The sequence below is a fragment of the Ceratotherium simum genome, chromosome 30 (genome assembly GCF_057802395.1).
Source record: "Ceratotherium simum simum isolate JZ-2026a chromosome 30, ASM5780239v1, whole genome shotgun sequence".
Classification (NCBI taxonomy): Eukaryota; Metazoa; Chordata; class Mammalia; order Perissodactyla; family Rhinocerotidae; genus Ceratotherium; species Ceratotherium simum.
In genome coordinates this window covers 19,623,797-19,641,331 of record NC_141929.1, presented here as the reverse complement: position 1 = coordinate 19,641,331, position 17,535 = coordinate 19,623,797, and the positions used below count along the sequence as shown (strand labels likewise).

The 17,535-nt window shown below is 52.6% G+C and overlaps 1 protein-coding gene across 2 annotated transcripts in view; it reads right to left on the bottom strand.

The window, feature by feature from the left end:
- Positions 1-1,341: 1,341 nt before the first annotated feature.
- The window catches only part of RANBP10 (RAN binding protein 10), a 64,210-nt gene continuing 48,016 nt past the window's right edge, over positions 1,342-17,535 (bottom strand). For both annotated transcript variants that reach the window (XM_004431740.3, XM_087420079.1), the window contains 10 exons: positions 13,332-13,354; positions 11,194-11,378; positions 9,416-9,528; positions 7,836-7,944; positions 7,577-7,725; positions 7,179-7,383; positions 6,337-6,458; positions 5,686-5,831; positions 5,265-5,376; positions 1,342-4,821 (listed from right to left, as the gene is read on the bottom strand). In XM_004431740.3, the coding sequence (XP_004431797.3) occupies positions 4,691-4,821; positions 5,265-5,376; positions 5,686-5,831; positions 6,337-6,458; positions 7,179-7,383; positions 7,577-7,725; positions 7,836-7,944; positions 9,416-9,528; positions 11,194-11,378; positions 13,332-13,354 (1,295 nt within the window). In that variant the 3' untranslated portion in view covers positions 1,342-4,690. The remainder of the gene's footprint in view (positions 4,822-5,264; positions 5,377-5,685; positions 5,832-6,336; positions 6,459-7,178; positions 7,384-7,576; positions 7,726-7,835; positions 7,945-9,415; positions 9,529-11,193; positions 11,379-13,331; positions 13,355-17,535) is intronic.

Below are 17,535 nucleotides of genomic sequence, written 5' to 3'. Positions count from 1 at the left end.
CAGTAGCACTCCAACCCCAGCTGTGACTACCAAAAATATCTCCAGTCATTGCCAAATGACCCCTGGGGGGTGGGGGCAAAATCACTCCCGGTTGAGAACCACTAGTCTAGAGAGAAATGAATCTACTCTGGCTTTACTTATGGAACCAGGATTTTTGTGCTGAATCTAATACTCCATTCTTCTCTCTATACTAGTTCTATAGAGTAAGAGTCCTGTAAAATGCCCCTGAGTGAAGCATTCTATAATAATATAAGTTTGGAAAGGGCTGGGTTAAGCTACACCTCTTAACACAGGATTTTTAGAGCTTTTAATTAGCTGGTGATGTTCACAGTAAACATCCATGACAGTTTTCCTAATTTACTGGACCACAGAACCCTTTTCCAGGAACCATGGCTCTCTGGGATATGGTTCCACATGCTCTCCTTCAGCAAACCTCCCCACTCCAGTGACTTTTAGCCACCACCTGTTCCCTTCTGTCCCTATATTATCTTGTGGCACCATTATCCATGCATCACCCCAACCAAAAGCCTGCATTTGCCTTGTCTCCTGTTTCTTCTGTCTCCCTCACACCCAGTCACTCATTCTGTTGTGCTAACATTTATCTCCTAAATAAAACCTGCCTTCTTGTGTCTGGACTACGGCAGTGGCCTCCTAGCTGGTTTCTTTGCCTGCAATCTGTTTCCGGTCCCACCTTCAGGTGGACACCAGCATAATCTACTGTATCCCTCTGCATAAAACCCTGATGCCTTGGGGCAGGGGAAGCAGAATGAGCAGAACAGGGTGCTCACATGTACTGCATCCCTATGTGCCATGCACTGCCCTATGCATGCTATAATCCTCTACCTCCAGAGGGTAGAAGGATTCATCACATTTTAAGGATGGAGAAACTGAAGCTGAGAAATGTTAACTTTCCAGGGTCACCTAGTTAGTAAACAGCAGAACTAGGATTTTGAGCATGAGCTCTTTCTCCTCAAACAGGAAGCTAACCTCAATACCCCTCAGAAGACCTCTTTCTGACTGGCCAGTGTTTGGGGTTGGCGTATTCGGAATGTATTAAAATCTTATTTTGAGGGGAGGAGTTCTTGTGGCCCACCTTTTTGAAGCTGAATTTACTACTTTTTCTTTGTCTCAGATTAAAGTTGTTTTGGAAGAGAGAATCTAAGCTTAAGTACCTATCCTCTTTGGGGTCTTGCAAACATTCAAAGTCTTGAGGGTCCTTGAGGGGGCACCAGGGGCCTGGGAACTTCAGAGATGGGCTGAGAAGGGGCCAAGCCCTCCAGGACAGGGTATGCCACACAAGGGGTGCCAAACCCAAGACTCAAAACAGAAACCACTCATGACTGCTCATGGATGTGTATTTTAATAAAAATAATTCTGTCAAAATACAACAGGAGTTTTTTCATCTCTCAAGTACAATTTAATAGGATGTTTTGTTAGAATTCTCTCTAAACCCTCCCACACCCACAAGTTTCATGCTAATGCCAAGTATCAACTTGCGAGGACAAAGGCAGAACCAGTGTGCACAATGTGGAGGACATCTGTTTCAGCTGTGGTTACTAATGGAGAGAAACCCCATGCAAAGAGGCAGTGCCTGAGGCAGCCAAAGTCCACAATCTGGCCACAGGTCTGGGTGCATGGGACTGGCGCTCAACTAGGGCTCTGCTGCCCAGCTGCCACACGGTGTGCATACCTGAGTTGTGAGCAACCAAAGGAACTTTCAGCTCTGACAGTTGTCTGCCTCATCTTCTTTGTGCTTGCTTAAGGGGTAGGAAGGCCCTGGGTGGCTGGGCAGTCCCCACTTCTCCATCTCTTGGCATCCCTGTTCTGATGGCCTGTGCCCAGCTACAGACCCATGTAGGTGAGGATCAGGGGTTCTGGCTTTCTTTGCATGGTCTGCCAGTTTCTGCTCTGGAAGGAGCAACCATTTGGTGGCACAAGGGGAAAAAGGAAGGAAGGAAGGCTGTTCCTCCAAGGCTGAACAAGCCAGCAGAGCCAGGTCTTCTTCCTGTCCCCATGGGTCAGGTCCAGCCCTTCGCCAGGGCTCCTCCCAGGTGCCTTCCCCACTGTCGGCTCCCAGAAGCAGGCTGGTAGGACTGGGTATGCATAAGGGGCTCCTCTGGCTGGCAGGCAGGCCTGGACTATCAGCAAGACAGTGGGCTCAAGCAGCTTGGTTTTGGTCCTCTCCACGGCTTGTGGGGCAAAGGCTTATGTCCCAAAGGTAAGCTGTCCAACTGGGACAGAGAGCCCCTCTGGAGAGGAACAGAGTAAACAACTTGGACTCAGCTGAAACAGTGAGATAAGGCACAGAAAATGGGGAGGTGGCCATGGGTACTGAGTGTGAGTCAGCCAGACACCCAACCCCAAGCAGCACACAGCTGCCCCGAGCCCTCCTGGGCCTTCTCAGCCGCTCCACAACCCAAGCCCAGGCACCCATCCCCATCCCTGACACACCCCTGAAGGTACTAGCTGCTCAGACACTGCTGGAGGCCTCGCCAGCCTAACCCCTAACCCGCCATTCAGCTTTAGGACTAAACAGTGTTGCCCAAACCATAGGGATGAGGTTAGTCCCGGCTCTGCCACTAATTTGCTGTGTGACTTTGACCAAGTCACTTAACCTCCTGGGCCTGTTTCCTTATCTGTAAAAGGAGAGGATTGGTGGAGCAGCTGTTCTCTGAACCCCATTCTAGCTGCAAAAGCCTCTGGTTTTAATTCCCAATCCTGCTCAGCTCTGACCATTTTAACAGTCTAATTGTTTCTGACCTCTGGGTTTGGGCGCTAGACATCCCCAGCCTTGCACAGGATGAGTTTCCTATACAGACAACACCTTCTCAACAGGCCACGGTCTGTGGGCTGCCAGCTGGGGGCCTGGTGGGGCCCAAGAAAAAGCAGCAGCCTATAGGATCATGTCCGAAGGCAGAACTCTGGGAGAACACAGGGCCAGGGCCCTGACCCCATCACCAGCAGTTGGTCCAACTCAATCACTTTTCTTGTTGTCCAGCTGCGGGCCTGGTGGGCACTGAATATCTTAGGCTGTACCAACCATTCCTGTGATCACTGACGGAGAGTGGGAGCTTGCCCAGCCCAGATCCAGGCAGGGACAGCAAGTTAAACTTCTGGCCTTGCCCCTTCAGGGGCTGCTTGTGTGCTCCCTCTCATTGTGAAGCAGGTGGGGAAATCCCAGCCCCTCCTGGTGCTCCTCTGGGTAGGCCTCCTCCCTTTCCTCCTCCTGGGCAGTCAGTCCTCTCCACAGATGGCCTGCCCAAGTCCTAGCAGTCATTTCAGCCTTTCCTCTCCTGATTCCCTGATGGCAGTACCAGGACTGTTTTTGTCCCACCAGCTGTGAGGATCCATCTGAAATGGCTGGTGGGACATTTGTAAAGCCCATGAGATCCCTTCCTCCAGCCAGCAAATACTCATAACAGTCTTTTCTAAGGCTGGGGCCAAGCTGCAGTGATGTCTGACCTAGGGGGTCAAGGGTGCTATTCACTCCAGCAACCGGCGGCCCAAGAATCTGCCTCCATAAGGTCCTGGCTTCTCAACAGAAAGCATTGATTCCATCAGAGCTGTGCAGAGATGGTGAAGATCCAGGAAGGAAGAAGGCACCCCTGTACTCAAGGGCCTCTGTCCTGAGAATGGAGACCTCCTCCCGCAGCTTGACACACAGCAGCTCTCGGGTCAAAGGCAGGTAGTCTCCAGGCAATCAATTTAGAGTAAATGAAGTATTTGGCCATCTTAACAACAAGGGAGGGCAGGATGTTGACAAAGGGAGAGAGAGAGGGGCAAGGTAGGCAGTGAGAGGCAGGGTAGAATGGTGGACAGCGTGCTGGCCAGGGACTCTCTGCTTTCTTGCTTTGCTGTGTAGCCCTGGGCCAACTCGTCCCTTCTCTGAACCCTCGGCCTTGCAGTTCTCTGCTCAGTCCAGCTCTCAGGGGCTTAGGGACCCACACTTCTCAGATTCTGCAAACCAGCTTAGCCTGACCCGCCCACTAAGTGGACCCCCTAAAGCCTATTGGGCTTCCCTAGGCTGCAGCTGGGCCTGTGGCTCAACAAAGGGGAAGCCTGAAATAAACAAATCACTTGACTGAGGTGACAGAGATGATTCTTTTTTAATGAGTTAGACTCAAAAACATATGGTGTCTGGACAGCCTCACCTAAGAGGTGCTGGACCACTAACACTATGATAAATACTGCGTCTTTTTTTTAATATATATATTTATATATATAATCTCATTTTTTTTTTTACTTATGAAAATAATAAGCTATCACCAACTTGGATAGGCTTCATCACTAAATTAGCAGAAACCAGCTCAGCACAAACTCTCCAGAGATAAATACTGGTGGCTCAGTCAGGAGGAAAAAAAAAAAGATCAAAAAATCCCCAACCCCTCCTCAAAACAAAACCCCCCTTCCAAAGTAGAAGGCGTTACATAAGAGTAACCAGCCAATACTGTGTCATAGGCCGCTGCACGTGAAGGAGAGAGAGAGAGGAGGGGGTCGGGGGGAAAAGGAAGGAAGGAAAGAAAGAAAGGAAGGAAGGAGGGAAGGGAGGAAAGGGAGAGGGGGAGGCCAGGAAGGAGGAATGGACTCTGCCCATGGCTTCTAGGTCCCTGCGCCAGGTGCCTATGGAGGGCAGGGCTGCTCTAGCCCTGGGGCCGAGGAAGGGCCAGGCGGGGCCAGCCAGCGTGGTCAGCTAGTGCAAGTAGTCGTCGACTCTGGCAAAGGAGCAAGATCCCAGGCCTGCTCGGGCCATGAGCCGTAGACATTCAGATGCCTGGCCCAAGGCGAGCATCAGAGGGGGCTGCTTTGGCAGGTTCTGAGACTCTGTAGAGGAGAAACAAGGCCTGGTCACTGCCCTGCCCAGGGCTTGGGCGAGGTCAAAGTTCCCTTGGGAGCAGAAGGTCGGGGGAGTGGACAGAATCTCTTGGAACAGTGTTCATGTGTCTGTATGTGAGTGTGTCCCAGGCACCAGGCCATGGCCTTGCAGCCATGCCAGGAACTTGAGGACCTTGGCTTTCTTTAGAGCAATGGGCTGGCCTGGTCCCATGGTCATAGCCTAGGGCCTATCATGATCTAGCCAGCCAACTCAGTTGGGCAGAGGGAGGTCAGAGTTCAGGTTCAGCCACAGGAGCCCCAAAGTCCTGTGGGCCACCAGAGGACACCTGGGCAGAGCTCACTGACAAACATCAGCAATTCCTAGGGAGAGAGGGGAGGGGGCCACCCCAGGCACTCATGGGCCAGCTTCTGTTTTTGTTAGATCCACTTACCTAAAATGGCGCTGTTGAGGGCAGCACACACAGGCTCCCTCTGGATGGGGTCAAGCTGCTGGCCAACTGGGCAGCTCCAGGGGTCTGAATATGCCAGCAGGCTAAAGGCATCCTAAGGGACAGGGAACTCTTGAAAGGACTGTGGCACACACTACACACACACTTTCATGACTCCAGAGGGATACAGGGCCCTGTGTGGTGCCCAGTAAGGGCACAACACACCCTGACTGTAGTGGCAGGCAGGGTTGTGCCCTCTCCAGAGTCTAGGTGGGGAACAACCTGGATGTCCTGTTTCCCACTGCAGACTTGACTAGAGCCTGCTGTGTCCTGTTGCTGCTGTCCCCAAGGCCCCCCCAGAGTCACCCTGTCCCCACCACCAAATGGGGGCCCACTCTGTATGAGGGCCTCGCTTGTTCTATACCTGCAGCATCTCTGTGTGGGCCAAATTCTTGCCGTACTCCCGGCCCAGCTGCTCACTCAGTGCCTGCAACTCTCGGCCAAACAGGATAATCCTTTCTGTGGCAGCCTGGTTGCCCCCGCAGAGCTGCCGCCGAGGATGCCCATCATCTGCATCCAGAGCCCAGCAGAAAACACATCAGGAAGGGTGAGGAGAGAAGGGGAGGACTGGGGTGGGGACCCCAAAGAGAACATGGAAAGAAGGACCTTGGCGGGGCAGCAGCTTCTGCTAGAGGCAAGTGAGGGCTGGTAGGAGCAGGTGGACCATCTATAGCTGAGGTTTTCTTAGTCCACCTAGCACATGGTCTAGGAGTCAGACAGGAATCAGAAGCTTTCCCTCTTTCCACCCTGTACAGATGCATGGGTGCTCATAAGGGTGCCCACTCTCACTAACTCCCTCTAGCCTCAAATGCAGGGGCTCTGGTCTTGGCAGCAGGCCAGGGCCTTCCCGCCTCAAGCACAGATTCATGACTGCTTAAGGAGGCAGTGCACCACGTCTGGCTACAGCTTCCCAAGCTGCCAAAGCCTGCCCATCCTAAGCCCCTCCAAGGAGGGAAAGGACATCTAGCCTGAGCATTGCTGCCCAAGGAACACCATGCTGGAGCATGGCCCTTACCCATGCTGGACTCATCTGTCTGCAGGTCCTCATGCTTGTAGGTGCCATTGACAATGCGCGTGGACATGCTCTCCAGCACACCATTGGGGTAATGCTCTGCTTCCATCTCCATCTCACTGTCGCTATGGAGAAAGGTTGAGGTGGGAGTTGGCCAAGGGGATGTGATTAAGAGCAGCCTGGTTGGGCCTCCATTCAGGCTTTTGCCACAGGTTGCTGTGGATAAACCGAGGGCCCCTGGGAGCATGAAAGGGCAGCTCAGGCTTCCGAGGCTCCAACACTTGGCCCCTACTGTGACTCAGCTATCCCCAGAGGCCTGTCACCTGATTCCCACTCTCGTCCCAATGCTGCCTCTGTGATCCTCCCCTCTCTGGCCCTCCTCCGAGGCACACCCCCCACCCTCAATGACTGGAGCCTGGGAGCCAAACCCAGGTCAGCCCTGAGACAAGCCTAGAGGCTGCTGAAAGCCACCTGTAGTCTGCAGCCTAAAACCCCTGCCTGCCCAACATGGCTGCCCACAAACCAGGCCCAGTAAAAGCTCCTTCAGTACAGACCCTGGGGTTTCTAACAGGCCTGGTCTCCTCAGAGGAAACCACATTCTCAGCCTGGCAGTGTCAGTGCCTCTGGAAAAAAACAGGGCCAAGGAAAGTGGCAGCTGAATCACGGGTAGGGCCAGAAGCCAGAGCCAATGCCTGGTCTGGTGGGTCAGCAGCTACCACTCCAGGCACAGACCTGGAATGGAGGTGGGGGATGAAGGACAGGGGGTGCATTCCAAGGACAGGCTGCTCGGGGTCCAACTGGCACAAAGCAGAAGACAGGAGGAAGAAGCAGAGCAGGACAGGCACCTGGTCTCCTGGTTACTGGTGCTGCTGTGGGGCTGAGACTTGGTGGAATCTGTTGAGTTGGACTCGGAGTAATTGATGGAGGATGGGGACGAGGAGGACGAGGAGGACGAGGATGAGGAAGAAGAGCTGGGTGCAGGGTATTTACTGTGGTTCTGTTTGTTCTTGGTGGACGCAATACCATTGCTGCAGCTGGGACTGTCTGCTCCTGGAAGCCGGGGGACAGTCAGAAGACGAGAGGCAGCTTGCCATCAAGTGGGGCCCTGGGAACAACCACAGTGATCCCACTTCCCTCCCCCCAAATCCAGCAGTAAGCCCTGAGCCCAGCCCAGGGAAGGGTAAATGGATAGCCTTTCTTCTCCACACCAGTTCTTCCCAGAGCCCTCCAGAGAGTGGCTGACCTGTGTTGTGCATGTGGGAACTACTGGGGCCATGTCGGGGGCTGAGGTTGGGGGAGCCAGGGTAGCTGTCCTGGGACTTGGGGCTTCGGGAGCTCAAGCTGCGGACCTCACTGTCAGTCCCATTCACCATCTCCACAAATTGTCGGCACCTGCAGAGGGAGCAGAGCGGCAATGCTCTGGACTTGGTCTCGCTCATATGTTCCCACCTCCAGCTGAGAGGGACTGGGCTAGGGGGAAGCTGGTGGTGCCCAAAACGTACTTGAGCATGAAGAGCAGGTTGGGGTTGTGCTCCAGCAGCCCTGGGTAAAAGCGCTGTGTGGTCTCAATGGCCTCACCCACACGGCCCTCCAGCACCAGCTTCTGGATCTCTGCAGAGAGCAAGAATAAGGCAGTGGGCAAGGGGATGCAGACCCTCCCAGCCACATGCCTGTACACTGCCAGGCCTGGGCATGGACCAGCTGATGGTCAGGCGTGTTGGCTCAGGGTGGCATGCCCAGTTGAGATGCTCACAGAAGAAGAGGCTGAAGAAAGAACCCGGCTGCCCAGCTCCACAATAGACCCTGGTTTCTGCCAAGTGTTGGGGAGTCCTCAAAGAATAAGAGGGGAAAACAGAGAGGGGACTCTCAGCCCAGAGGCAGCGGGGTGAGTTTGGAGGCCTGTTCCTATGGAATACAGGTCACCAGGGACCTGGGCTGGAGAAGGGCTTGGCTATGGGAGCATGATCTGGGGGTGGGCATCCAGGCAGCTTGGTAGCCCTCTTCAGACAGACTTGTCTCCTTTCTGGCCTCGCAGGGGGGTGGCAATGGGAGCACATTGGTTTCTGGGCCAGGGCCCATGTCTTGGCAGTCTTCAGGGGCTGGCAGCATGCTCCCTGCTGGGAGAAGAGGTCATCCTCCTCACACTGGCATCTCTGACGTTGACACCTCTCAGGCCATCAGCATCTTGCTCTTTGCCTTGGGGCCTGGTACGTCTTGCTGGGAGCTACTTCTGGGTCTGAGGCTCTCTCATTCGTAGATCCCAAGTCTGGGATCCCTTTCCATCTGTCTGGCTGGGCGTAGCTTCTCTGGGAGACACAGACACATGCACATACACAGAGACAACAGGCTCAGAGAGACGCAAGCAGGCACACAGACACACATGTCCACACACACCCATTCTCTCTCGCTCTCCTTTCCTTTTCCTATCTCCTTTCTGGGCTCTGCTTCCTCTTTCCCAACACCCTCCTTCCATAAAAGAGTCCCGAAAACACAATATGCAGACCAGTATGGACACCAGGAAAGCTTCCTTTGGCTCTTTCCTTTGGTTGTCAGCAAAGGGCAAGACCAGAGGTGGGGAGTAGAGAAAGGTGCTACCACAGCAGCCACTGAGCATCAACCTTCGCTCTGTCTGACTACTTCAGTGCTCTCTCTGGTCAGGAGCAGGCAAAACTACAAAGGCTGAGTAGATGGTGGGAAAAGCAGGGCTCGGGTCTGATAAGATGCAAACACACTCTTTCTGGAAGATCATGAACAGGATGCTGAGTAGAATCCAGGATTCAGGGGTAAGAAAACAAACATGGAGGAGTAGGATCCAGCCATGCCACGCCCCAGCCTATGCCGGGCTATCAGAGTGTGCATTAGGGAGGCTGTACTAAGACATTCCCATGCCGCTAGACTGTCCATCTGGCCAGCATTGTCTTGAAGGCAGGACAGAAACAAGGCCTGAGACTGGGCTAGGGCTCTGGGCTGGTCTCCTCGATCAGAGCTGAATGGACTCCTGACCCAGGCTAGCAAGAGCCAGAGAGCAGAGATGGGGACAGGTGAGGGAAGAAGGGATGGTGGGGAAGAGAATCAACCTTACTTTGTCTGTTCTTTATGGATGCTTGTTCTTCCTGAATTGGGGTTTCAGTCATTCGGGCAAAAGCCGTGGCCGTGGCACAATACCCATGATGCACCAGGTAAGATGAGACCATGCTAGAAGAAAGGAAATGCTCAAGGTGACACTCATGAACTGCATTTCTCAATGACCACCTGATGGGATAGACTATTTGCCTATTAGGTCTTCCCTAAACACATCTTGGAGGTGCAACCTCCACAGAATAAGAATAAAGAGACTGAAACAAAATGAAAATTTCCCCCGGTGCTCATGCAGTCGGGCTGAGAAGGGGCTGGTCACCACTTCTGTCTTCACAGCTTGGAGGAGTGGCTGTGGTTTCTCTGGGATATGCTGCCCACAAGCGGGCAAAAATGGTAACAAAAGTACACACAAGCACATACCATCTCCTTACAGAAGCAGCTGCCTCCTGTGAACTGCAACGAGCCCAGAGATGGCTGAGAGTTTCTCTGAGGGCTTCCTGGAATGGCAGCCAGCCAAGCAGTCTGGCAGCTGCCCAGAGAGAGATGATGCATGCCACATGTGTACCTTTTATAGACAAAGGAGCTCCTCTGCAGGCTGCCCTACCTGCCCAGCAGAAGCATTCCAACTCACCAGGTGAACCTTGCCCTCAGGAGTGCTGGCTCTAAAGAGTGATGGGGAGCTAACCCACGACCTACGTTACTCCATGAAACACCAAAAATCAGGGGCCTAAGAAGCCAAGACATCAGGCAACATCACGGCCAACAAGAACACAGTCTTTGGGAAATGGTCCTGAGAAGCCTGATGCCCAGCAGCCATTTAACCCCACCCAAAGCTGGCTGAGCAGCGGCATGTGTGTGTGTGCATGTGCAGAGATGTAGAGCAAAAGGATGAGCCCTCACATCTGATGTGTACATAAGTGAATACCTTGATGTGTGTATATGTCTGATGTCATTATTATAAATGCCAAACACCAATGTCTGAAGGCCCTCCCTGGGGCCTGCCTCGGCATCAGTTCCTCAAGAAAGGAAGGCTGCGCATAGAGCCCAGTGTGCACTCCAATCCCACCCACAGGACCCTAATACCCCAGTGTCTTTGCAGGGCAATGACCAGAGCTAGCAGAAGCCAAGCCCTTCCTTGCCCACCCTTGAGAGCCAAGCTAACAAGCTAACCCACCTCCTGGTAGAGTGGGTACTGGTCATTGCCTCATGCAGGCCTGCAGCTGGCAAGTGGAAGAAAGACCCAAACCTGGCCTCCCTTGGGATTCTCAGCAAGACTGGCTTCCAGGAAAGTCTGGGAATTGATCAGACAAGAGCCAGCTGGCTGGGCCAAGGGAGGACTCTCTTCCTGCCACCACTGCCATGAATGCATGGAACTTAGCTGGATGCTGACCCTGGGAGGTGACCTCAGGCCAGAGATGGATATTCTCTATGGTAGAAAACAAGTCAACAGAGGAAGAGATCACAGGGCGTCCTAGGACATCCTCTGCAAAATGACCCGGGGAAGGAAAATAGCCCTGCTGGTGATATTACACACACAGCCTTCCAATCCAGTTGAGGAGGCAAAGGTTTAATTAGAAACAGCTCCAGAGAACTGAGTGGGAGCTATCATCAATAAGAGGGAAGCAGGAAAGCAGCAGGCAGAGTCATACTGGAAGTGCTTCCCAGAAGGAAGGCTACCCACTGGAGTTCATAAGAGCAGCTTATAGCAGTACAGAGGCCTATAGGAGAGTGAGGCCCCTAGGATGGGGCAGGGCTGGGTAAGGGCGGGAGCAGGGCACTCACTTCTGCAGCACCGCCTGCCACTCGCCAAGCCGGGCACTGATGGGGAAGCAGTGGACAGTACCCTGGACCTTGGCACGCCACTCCCGCATGTAGTCCTCAATGTCAAACAGGAAGGGCTGCTGCCCAAAGTTGGCGTCCACAATCTCCCCAGGTGTCTGCAGGCCTACGGTGGGGTAGAGGTTGGCCTGAGGAGGAGAATGAAATGTCAGTCGGGCCCTGAGGGCAATGGGGCAGCAGTGCCTTGCCTCACCTCACCTCTGGTGCAGAGGGGAAAGGTGCTGGCTCCTGCAGGCCATTGCTCCAGCTTTGAGCAAGTTGCAGCAAGGCTGGAGGAGGCAGGGCTAAGCTACATTCTGCCCACCTTCCTATCAGAGACACTATTCCCCAAAGCTTGAAGGGAGAAAGCAAAAGAAAAGCAAGCCAGGCTCAACATGGAGTCTCCTGCCCTGCATCAGAGGCTATGGTGTCCCCAAAGCCCAAGGTCCCCCTTCGGGACTCGCCCAGGCACTGAGAAGTAGGCTGGATTCCATAACCCTGCAGGTATGCCCATGAACATCTGCTGCAGGGGTGGATAATGGTTCCTCTCAGAAAGATCCAGGACCAAGGATCCCTTTGCTACAGAAAAGGAGTATATGAGGGGATGTGGAAAGACAGGAAAGGAGGGGAGGAGGAGGAGAGCTTGAGAAAAGGGCTTAGGTGGTTTGGACCCCCTGATGCTGGCAAAGGGCAAAGAGAGGCCACTGCCCTTCCCGTCAGAGGCTCACTTAGAGGAAGATGTTCTGGGTAGTGAGGTTTGGGCATGTCCCTCCATGAGTGTGGGGCTCCCTGCTTTCCACAGATGCTCTGCCATGACCAGCTTTTGCCAGGTCACTCCCTCACTCAGTGCCTCCTGTGGCTCCCACTGCTACTGCCCAGTGTCTCGCCAGCCTCCTCCCCATTGTCACTAGGCCCCCAGTTGTCTCTTCCACCTTCCATCCTCAGGCTATGTGTCATTCCAAGTGTCACGTGCCTTTACTGTACACTGAGTTGAGCACACCATGAGCTCTGAACCCATAAGATCTTTCGCTTCCTTCCTTTCCCTCCCATCCTCCGCGCCTCAGGCAAAGCCTACCTCCTCCAGCAAGCCTTCTGTGACCGTCCCTGCCCTCAGTGACACTCCCCACCTCAGGGCATCCACACACATTCTAGCACTTGGCAACATACTGCCCACATTCATGTCTGGTTGTTTCATGTCACACCTTCACAATCAGACTCTTTCCCAGCCAGGGTCAAGAATTCTCCTCCTGTGTCTGTTCTCTTTGCCTAAGACCATAGCCCCTCCTGGCGTCTCCAAGTAGGAGGGAAGAATTCTGATCCATAGACAAGAAGTTCTAACAGGACCCTGGCTGCTGCAGTCTGTGCTTCAGAGGCCCCTCAGATCACAAGGGCATTTCCTAGGGCATTGTAGGGGTCCCCAGAATCCCAAAGCAGCCACTCGAGTCAGCAAACCTTCCCTCCTTCCAGAACCCAGGTAGGGCACACAGAGCTGGGCCAGGCTCCTAGCATTCTGGGTGGAGGCCCTGTATGCAATGAGGCCCATGATGACTCATAATAAAGAAGGACTGGGGTGCAGAAGGTGGGGATGAGCCCTGAACTAAGCAAGCAGTAAATCTCACCCTTTTCCAAGAAAAGAAAACCCCACAAAGCTCACCTCTCTGGCTCAGGGGTACCCTGCATGGTAGCAGGCTGAGTCCCCTTGGGTACTGGCTTTCCTCAGGGATCTCTGATGGGTATGCACATGGACCAGACACCCTAACAGTTCAGGAACAATTCTCTGCATCCCAGTCCACTAGCTCTAAGCCACACAGAGCTGGCTCAGACCAGCTGGGCCATGAAGCTACCACCATCTCCACTCGCATCGTGCCCTAGCCCCACAGCTGCCTTTGGAAATGCTACAAATCACTGCCAAGGGTCTGGAGGAAGACCAAGCCTTGTTACTGGAGAGGAAGGCCGGCAGGTACCCTCAAGCTGACAGCACAGCACACGTCCCTGGTTGGGGAAAGGGCCAGACTCCACACCCGGCACTTGCAGGTACCACCAACCCCATCCCAGGCAGCTCGCAAGGGCCCAGAGTAGGGAGATCCAATAGTAGTACTTACCGGGAGGTCTGTGAAGGCTATACCTGTGGAGGGAAAGGAACAGTCATAAGGCCACTTGATCTCTTACATCTCTGCAGGCCCACAACAGGGGGGTCTGTCACAATAGACAGACCATCACAACGGGAGGGGCTGGTCATCACATCTCCCCTATAGTGGAGGCCAAGCACATGCTGGCACCTGGTAGGTTTAGACCCTGGCCTTCTCTTTGTTGGGTGGCTTGGCCAAAAGTGAAGTCAGATATTTGAGTATTTGTCCACAGCTCTTCCACCCTTTCAGGGAAAGCCCCTAGGAAGGACTAAACTCAAATGATCTACCCTGAGGCCTCTTCAGGACTGATCCTTCTCTTGATGCGACACATATTTAATGGAGACCTACTGTGTACGCCAGGCCCTTTCCCATCCATTACCTCATCTGATCCTCATACCAACTGTGGGGAGCAGGCTTTCTTATCCCTATTTTACAGATGAAAAAAGTAAGCCTCAGAGGTTAAATGATTTGCTAACAGTCATAAAACTAGCAGAAGTGGTGGGGCTGGACTCATTCCTATCTAACACTCCGATATCATTTCTAAGCTGACAGTGAAGTGGAGACAGGAGGGTGACGCTGTCCACCTCCAGCCCACACCTGTCCAGAGTCCCCAGAGCTTCCAAGTTGACAGGTTAACATTGGCCTGTGTACCCACTAAACCCTCCTGCCAAGAGAAGGGGCTGCGTCTCCAGGGACGTCAGCCTTGAGCCGGAAGTGAGAGTGGGACACCAAATACACAAGCAGGCCTAAGCAGGAGACGCACGTCAGAATATCCACCAGAGCACTGGTGTTCTGCAGACTGAGAAGTGACTCTAGGTCAAAGGAGACTCTTCCAAGGACTCACAGCCTTTCCATTTTTTAGATAAATTCTTATATCTTCTAGCAGCTCCTGAGATTTTGGCCTAAGTGGTTTTCAAACCACTCCTCACATGTCCCACTCTGCTCTCCAAACTCCTACCCTGAAAAGAAACTGAAACCCAGCAAGTCAGAAGAACAGGTGAGGGTCTGACAATAGGTCTCCCAGTAAACCTGGGGCCAGAATCTCGACAGCCCCAGCCAGCGTATACTATGTGCTTCGTCTGTGCTAAGCACAGGGCCCACTGTCTTACAAGGAACCATTTAATCCTCAGAACCTTGGAAGATGCACACTGTCTCTGACACTAGTTTATAGATGGAAAAAACAAGGCGCAGAGAGATTGTTTACATTCTTTGTCGGGCTATTTTGCTCTTCCATAAGGGAAGCTCATTTAACCCCATGATCTGCCTGCCTGAGGCCACTTCTGAGCCCCACATGCAGAGTCAGCAGTCACAGAGCTGGCAGGATGGAATCTGGAAACCCGTGTGCACCCATGAGGAGACCTCAACATCCACCCTCCAGGTCTGCACAGGAGCTGCCCTCATGGATCTTAGTGTGGCCAGGCTACTGCTGCTGTACTCTCTGGCTCATGGAGGAGGCCCCCACAACCCTCGAAGAAAGGAGAGTACAGGCTCTATCAGTTATCTGCAGTGTGATCTTTGGAAAGTTACCCAGCCTCTCTGAGCTAATGTGAAAAAAGGGGGTAACATCAATCCTGACACCTCAAGAAAGAAAGGCGACAGACATTCCGCGAAAGCTGCTTCACAAACTGTGAGGTCTAGGTACAAGCTGGCTGCAGTTGTGACACAGAGTGAGGCAATTACCACATTTCTGGGTAGGGGATAATCCAACCAGGCTTGCCTGGCTCTACCTCACAATGGCACTCAGGAAGAACAAGGCCTTGAGGTGCTTCCAGGAGGATAAGGAAAGGGGCTACTCCACCCCCTATTGCACTGGACAGAGCAACACTGCTCCCCCCAGCCCTGTATGTCTCTGGGAGCCTCTGCAAGGCCACTGTGACAGCAAGATCTGGCTTTGTCCATAGAAAGAAGGCCCAGGCAAAGATCCAGGATGCATGGGCCGGCCCAGTGGTGTAGCAGTTAAATGCGCGCGCTCCACTTCGGCGGCCCAAAGGTTCGCAGGTTCGGATCCCGGGCATGTACCAACGCACTGCTTGTCAAGCCATGCTGTGGCAGCGTCCCATATAAAGTAGAGGAAGATGGGCATGGATGTTAGCCCAGGGCCAATCTTCCTCAGGGGGGAAAAAAAAAAAAAAAAGGATTGGCATCGGATGTTAGCTCAGGGCTGTTCTTCCTCACAAAAACAAAACAAAATAAAACAAACAAACAAAACATTATAGAAAAAAAAAAAAAGATCCAGGATGCAAACAGAACATCCAAAGTTGTTGATAAGAAGTACCCTGAGCTAGGGCCGGCCCTGTGGCTTAGTGGTTAAGTGTGCGCGCTCTGCTGCTGGCGGCCCGGGTTCGGATCCCGGGCGCGCACCGACACACTGCTTCTCCGGCCATGCTGAGGCGGCATCCCACATACAGCAACTAGAAGGATGTGCAGCTATGACTTACAACTATCTACTGGGACTTTGGGGGGAAAATAAATAAATAAATAAAACCTTTAAAAAAAAAAAAGAAGTACCCTGAGCTAAACAGACATAGGTCAGGACTCAGAGAGGATGAAGTCATAAAGAGCTTGTGAGAGAGCACAGAGCTGTATAAAAATGACTCTGCAATTGCACAGACCACTTGTGGATGAGACGTCAGACACCTGTCTCTATTCACTCAATCATTCATCCTTCCATCCAGTATCTGCTGAGACCTCCCAGGAGTTAGGCCCTGTGATAGGCACTAGGAAAACAGCTGCAAGCCTGGCCCTCAAAGTGCTGCCGACTCCAGCAAGAGAGATGGCATGCAACTAATGATTACACAGACAACTGACCAATGACATATAGGGCGAGTGCTGTGACAGAGGAACAATGGAGCAAAGGAAAGGAACCGCGAGGCCAGAGGCAGGAACATCATTCTGCCTCTCTAAAGGGGAAGGGTAGGATTCTAAGGTTAGAGAGCACTTATTGGTTCATTGATCCCAGGCAAGATTCTGAAGCACATTATTGTTAAGTTGGCTTGCGAAAAGGAAACAGGGTCATTAGAAGATTCACCAAGTAGTCGATCACTCCACGTTCACTGCCTTTCCATTAAATTTTGTGATCTAGAAAATGCAGGGGACAGCCCATATCCATTTTTCAGTAATATCCTTATAGACGAGAGAGAAAAACATGAGTTTCAAACTAACAAAGCTAAACAATTCTTCAATGGCTGGTGTCTACCTGGACAAGCTCAACTGTAGGCTGAAGGTCTCAAATCTCAGCCTTGTTCTCTTCCAATACTTTTTATCACTATCTTGATAAAAACACACATAAACATGTTTAACAAATTTTAGGTTTATCCAATGCTGAAAACGATACCAAATATTTGAGATGGAACAAGCAAGAAGATCTTGACAGGCTAGGAAAATAGGCAATTTACATGAAGTTTAATTACAAGATATGTGAAGTCTTGTATGGGGTTTATAAAAAGCATGCATTAGAGAGATGAGTTTTTAAAAACAGTGTCAGGGTTTGGGCTGACATTAAGATGGCCACAAGCTACCCCGTCGAACCTGGCGATCTGACTGACAAAGAGCTAATGGGCCCCAGCACATATTCAGGGCCCAGAGGAGGGAGGTGCAGGTGCAGAGGGGACACTAGGGTATGCCCCAAACCTTGTATCCCATGGCACGTGCTGTGCTCTGAGCAAAGTGTAGACAAGCTGGAGAGATGTGAGGAGGGCAGGTATACGGAGCAGAGGGGCAACACTGGGCCTGACTGTAGAGGAACAGGTGAAGGGGGGCTTGGGTAAAAAGTGAGAGCCCACAACAGTGGCCCCTGGGATTCTGACAGCAGAAAGACCAAGAGCCTAGAAATAGCTGGAGTCAGAGAGCATAAGAGTCAGTGAGGAGACATCTTGAGACCTTGGCCCCACCCTCTAGCTGCTAGCTCCTCACCAGCTGGATACCAGCAACTGCAGCTACATGGCATGGATGTCAGAGGAGCATTTCTCTGCATGTGCATCTGGGTCTGCACTGTGGTGTTTGTGCTGCTCTTAGCTGCCTACTCGGTCTGTGGCATCCATTGTCCTTTTGAGGAATGCTGGCTCCTGGTCACTCAGCCCCAGCTACCAATAAACCCAATTTCCACTCAAGTCCCCTGATTCTGCCTGGGCTCATCTCTTGCAGAAGCCACAGAGGGGCTCTAAGGAGTGGCAGCCAC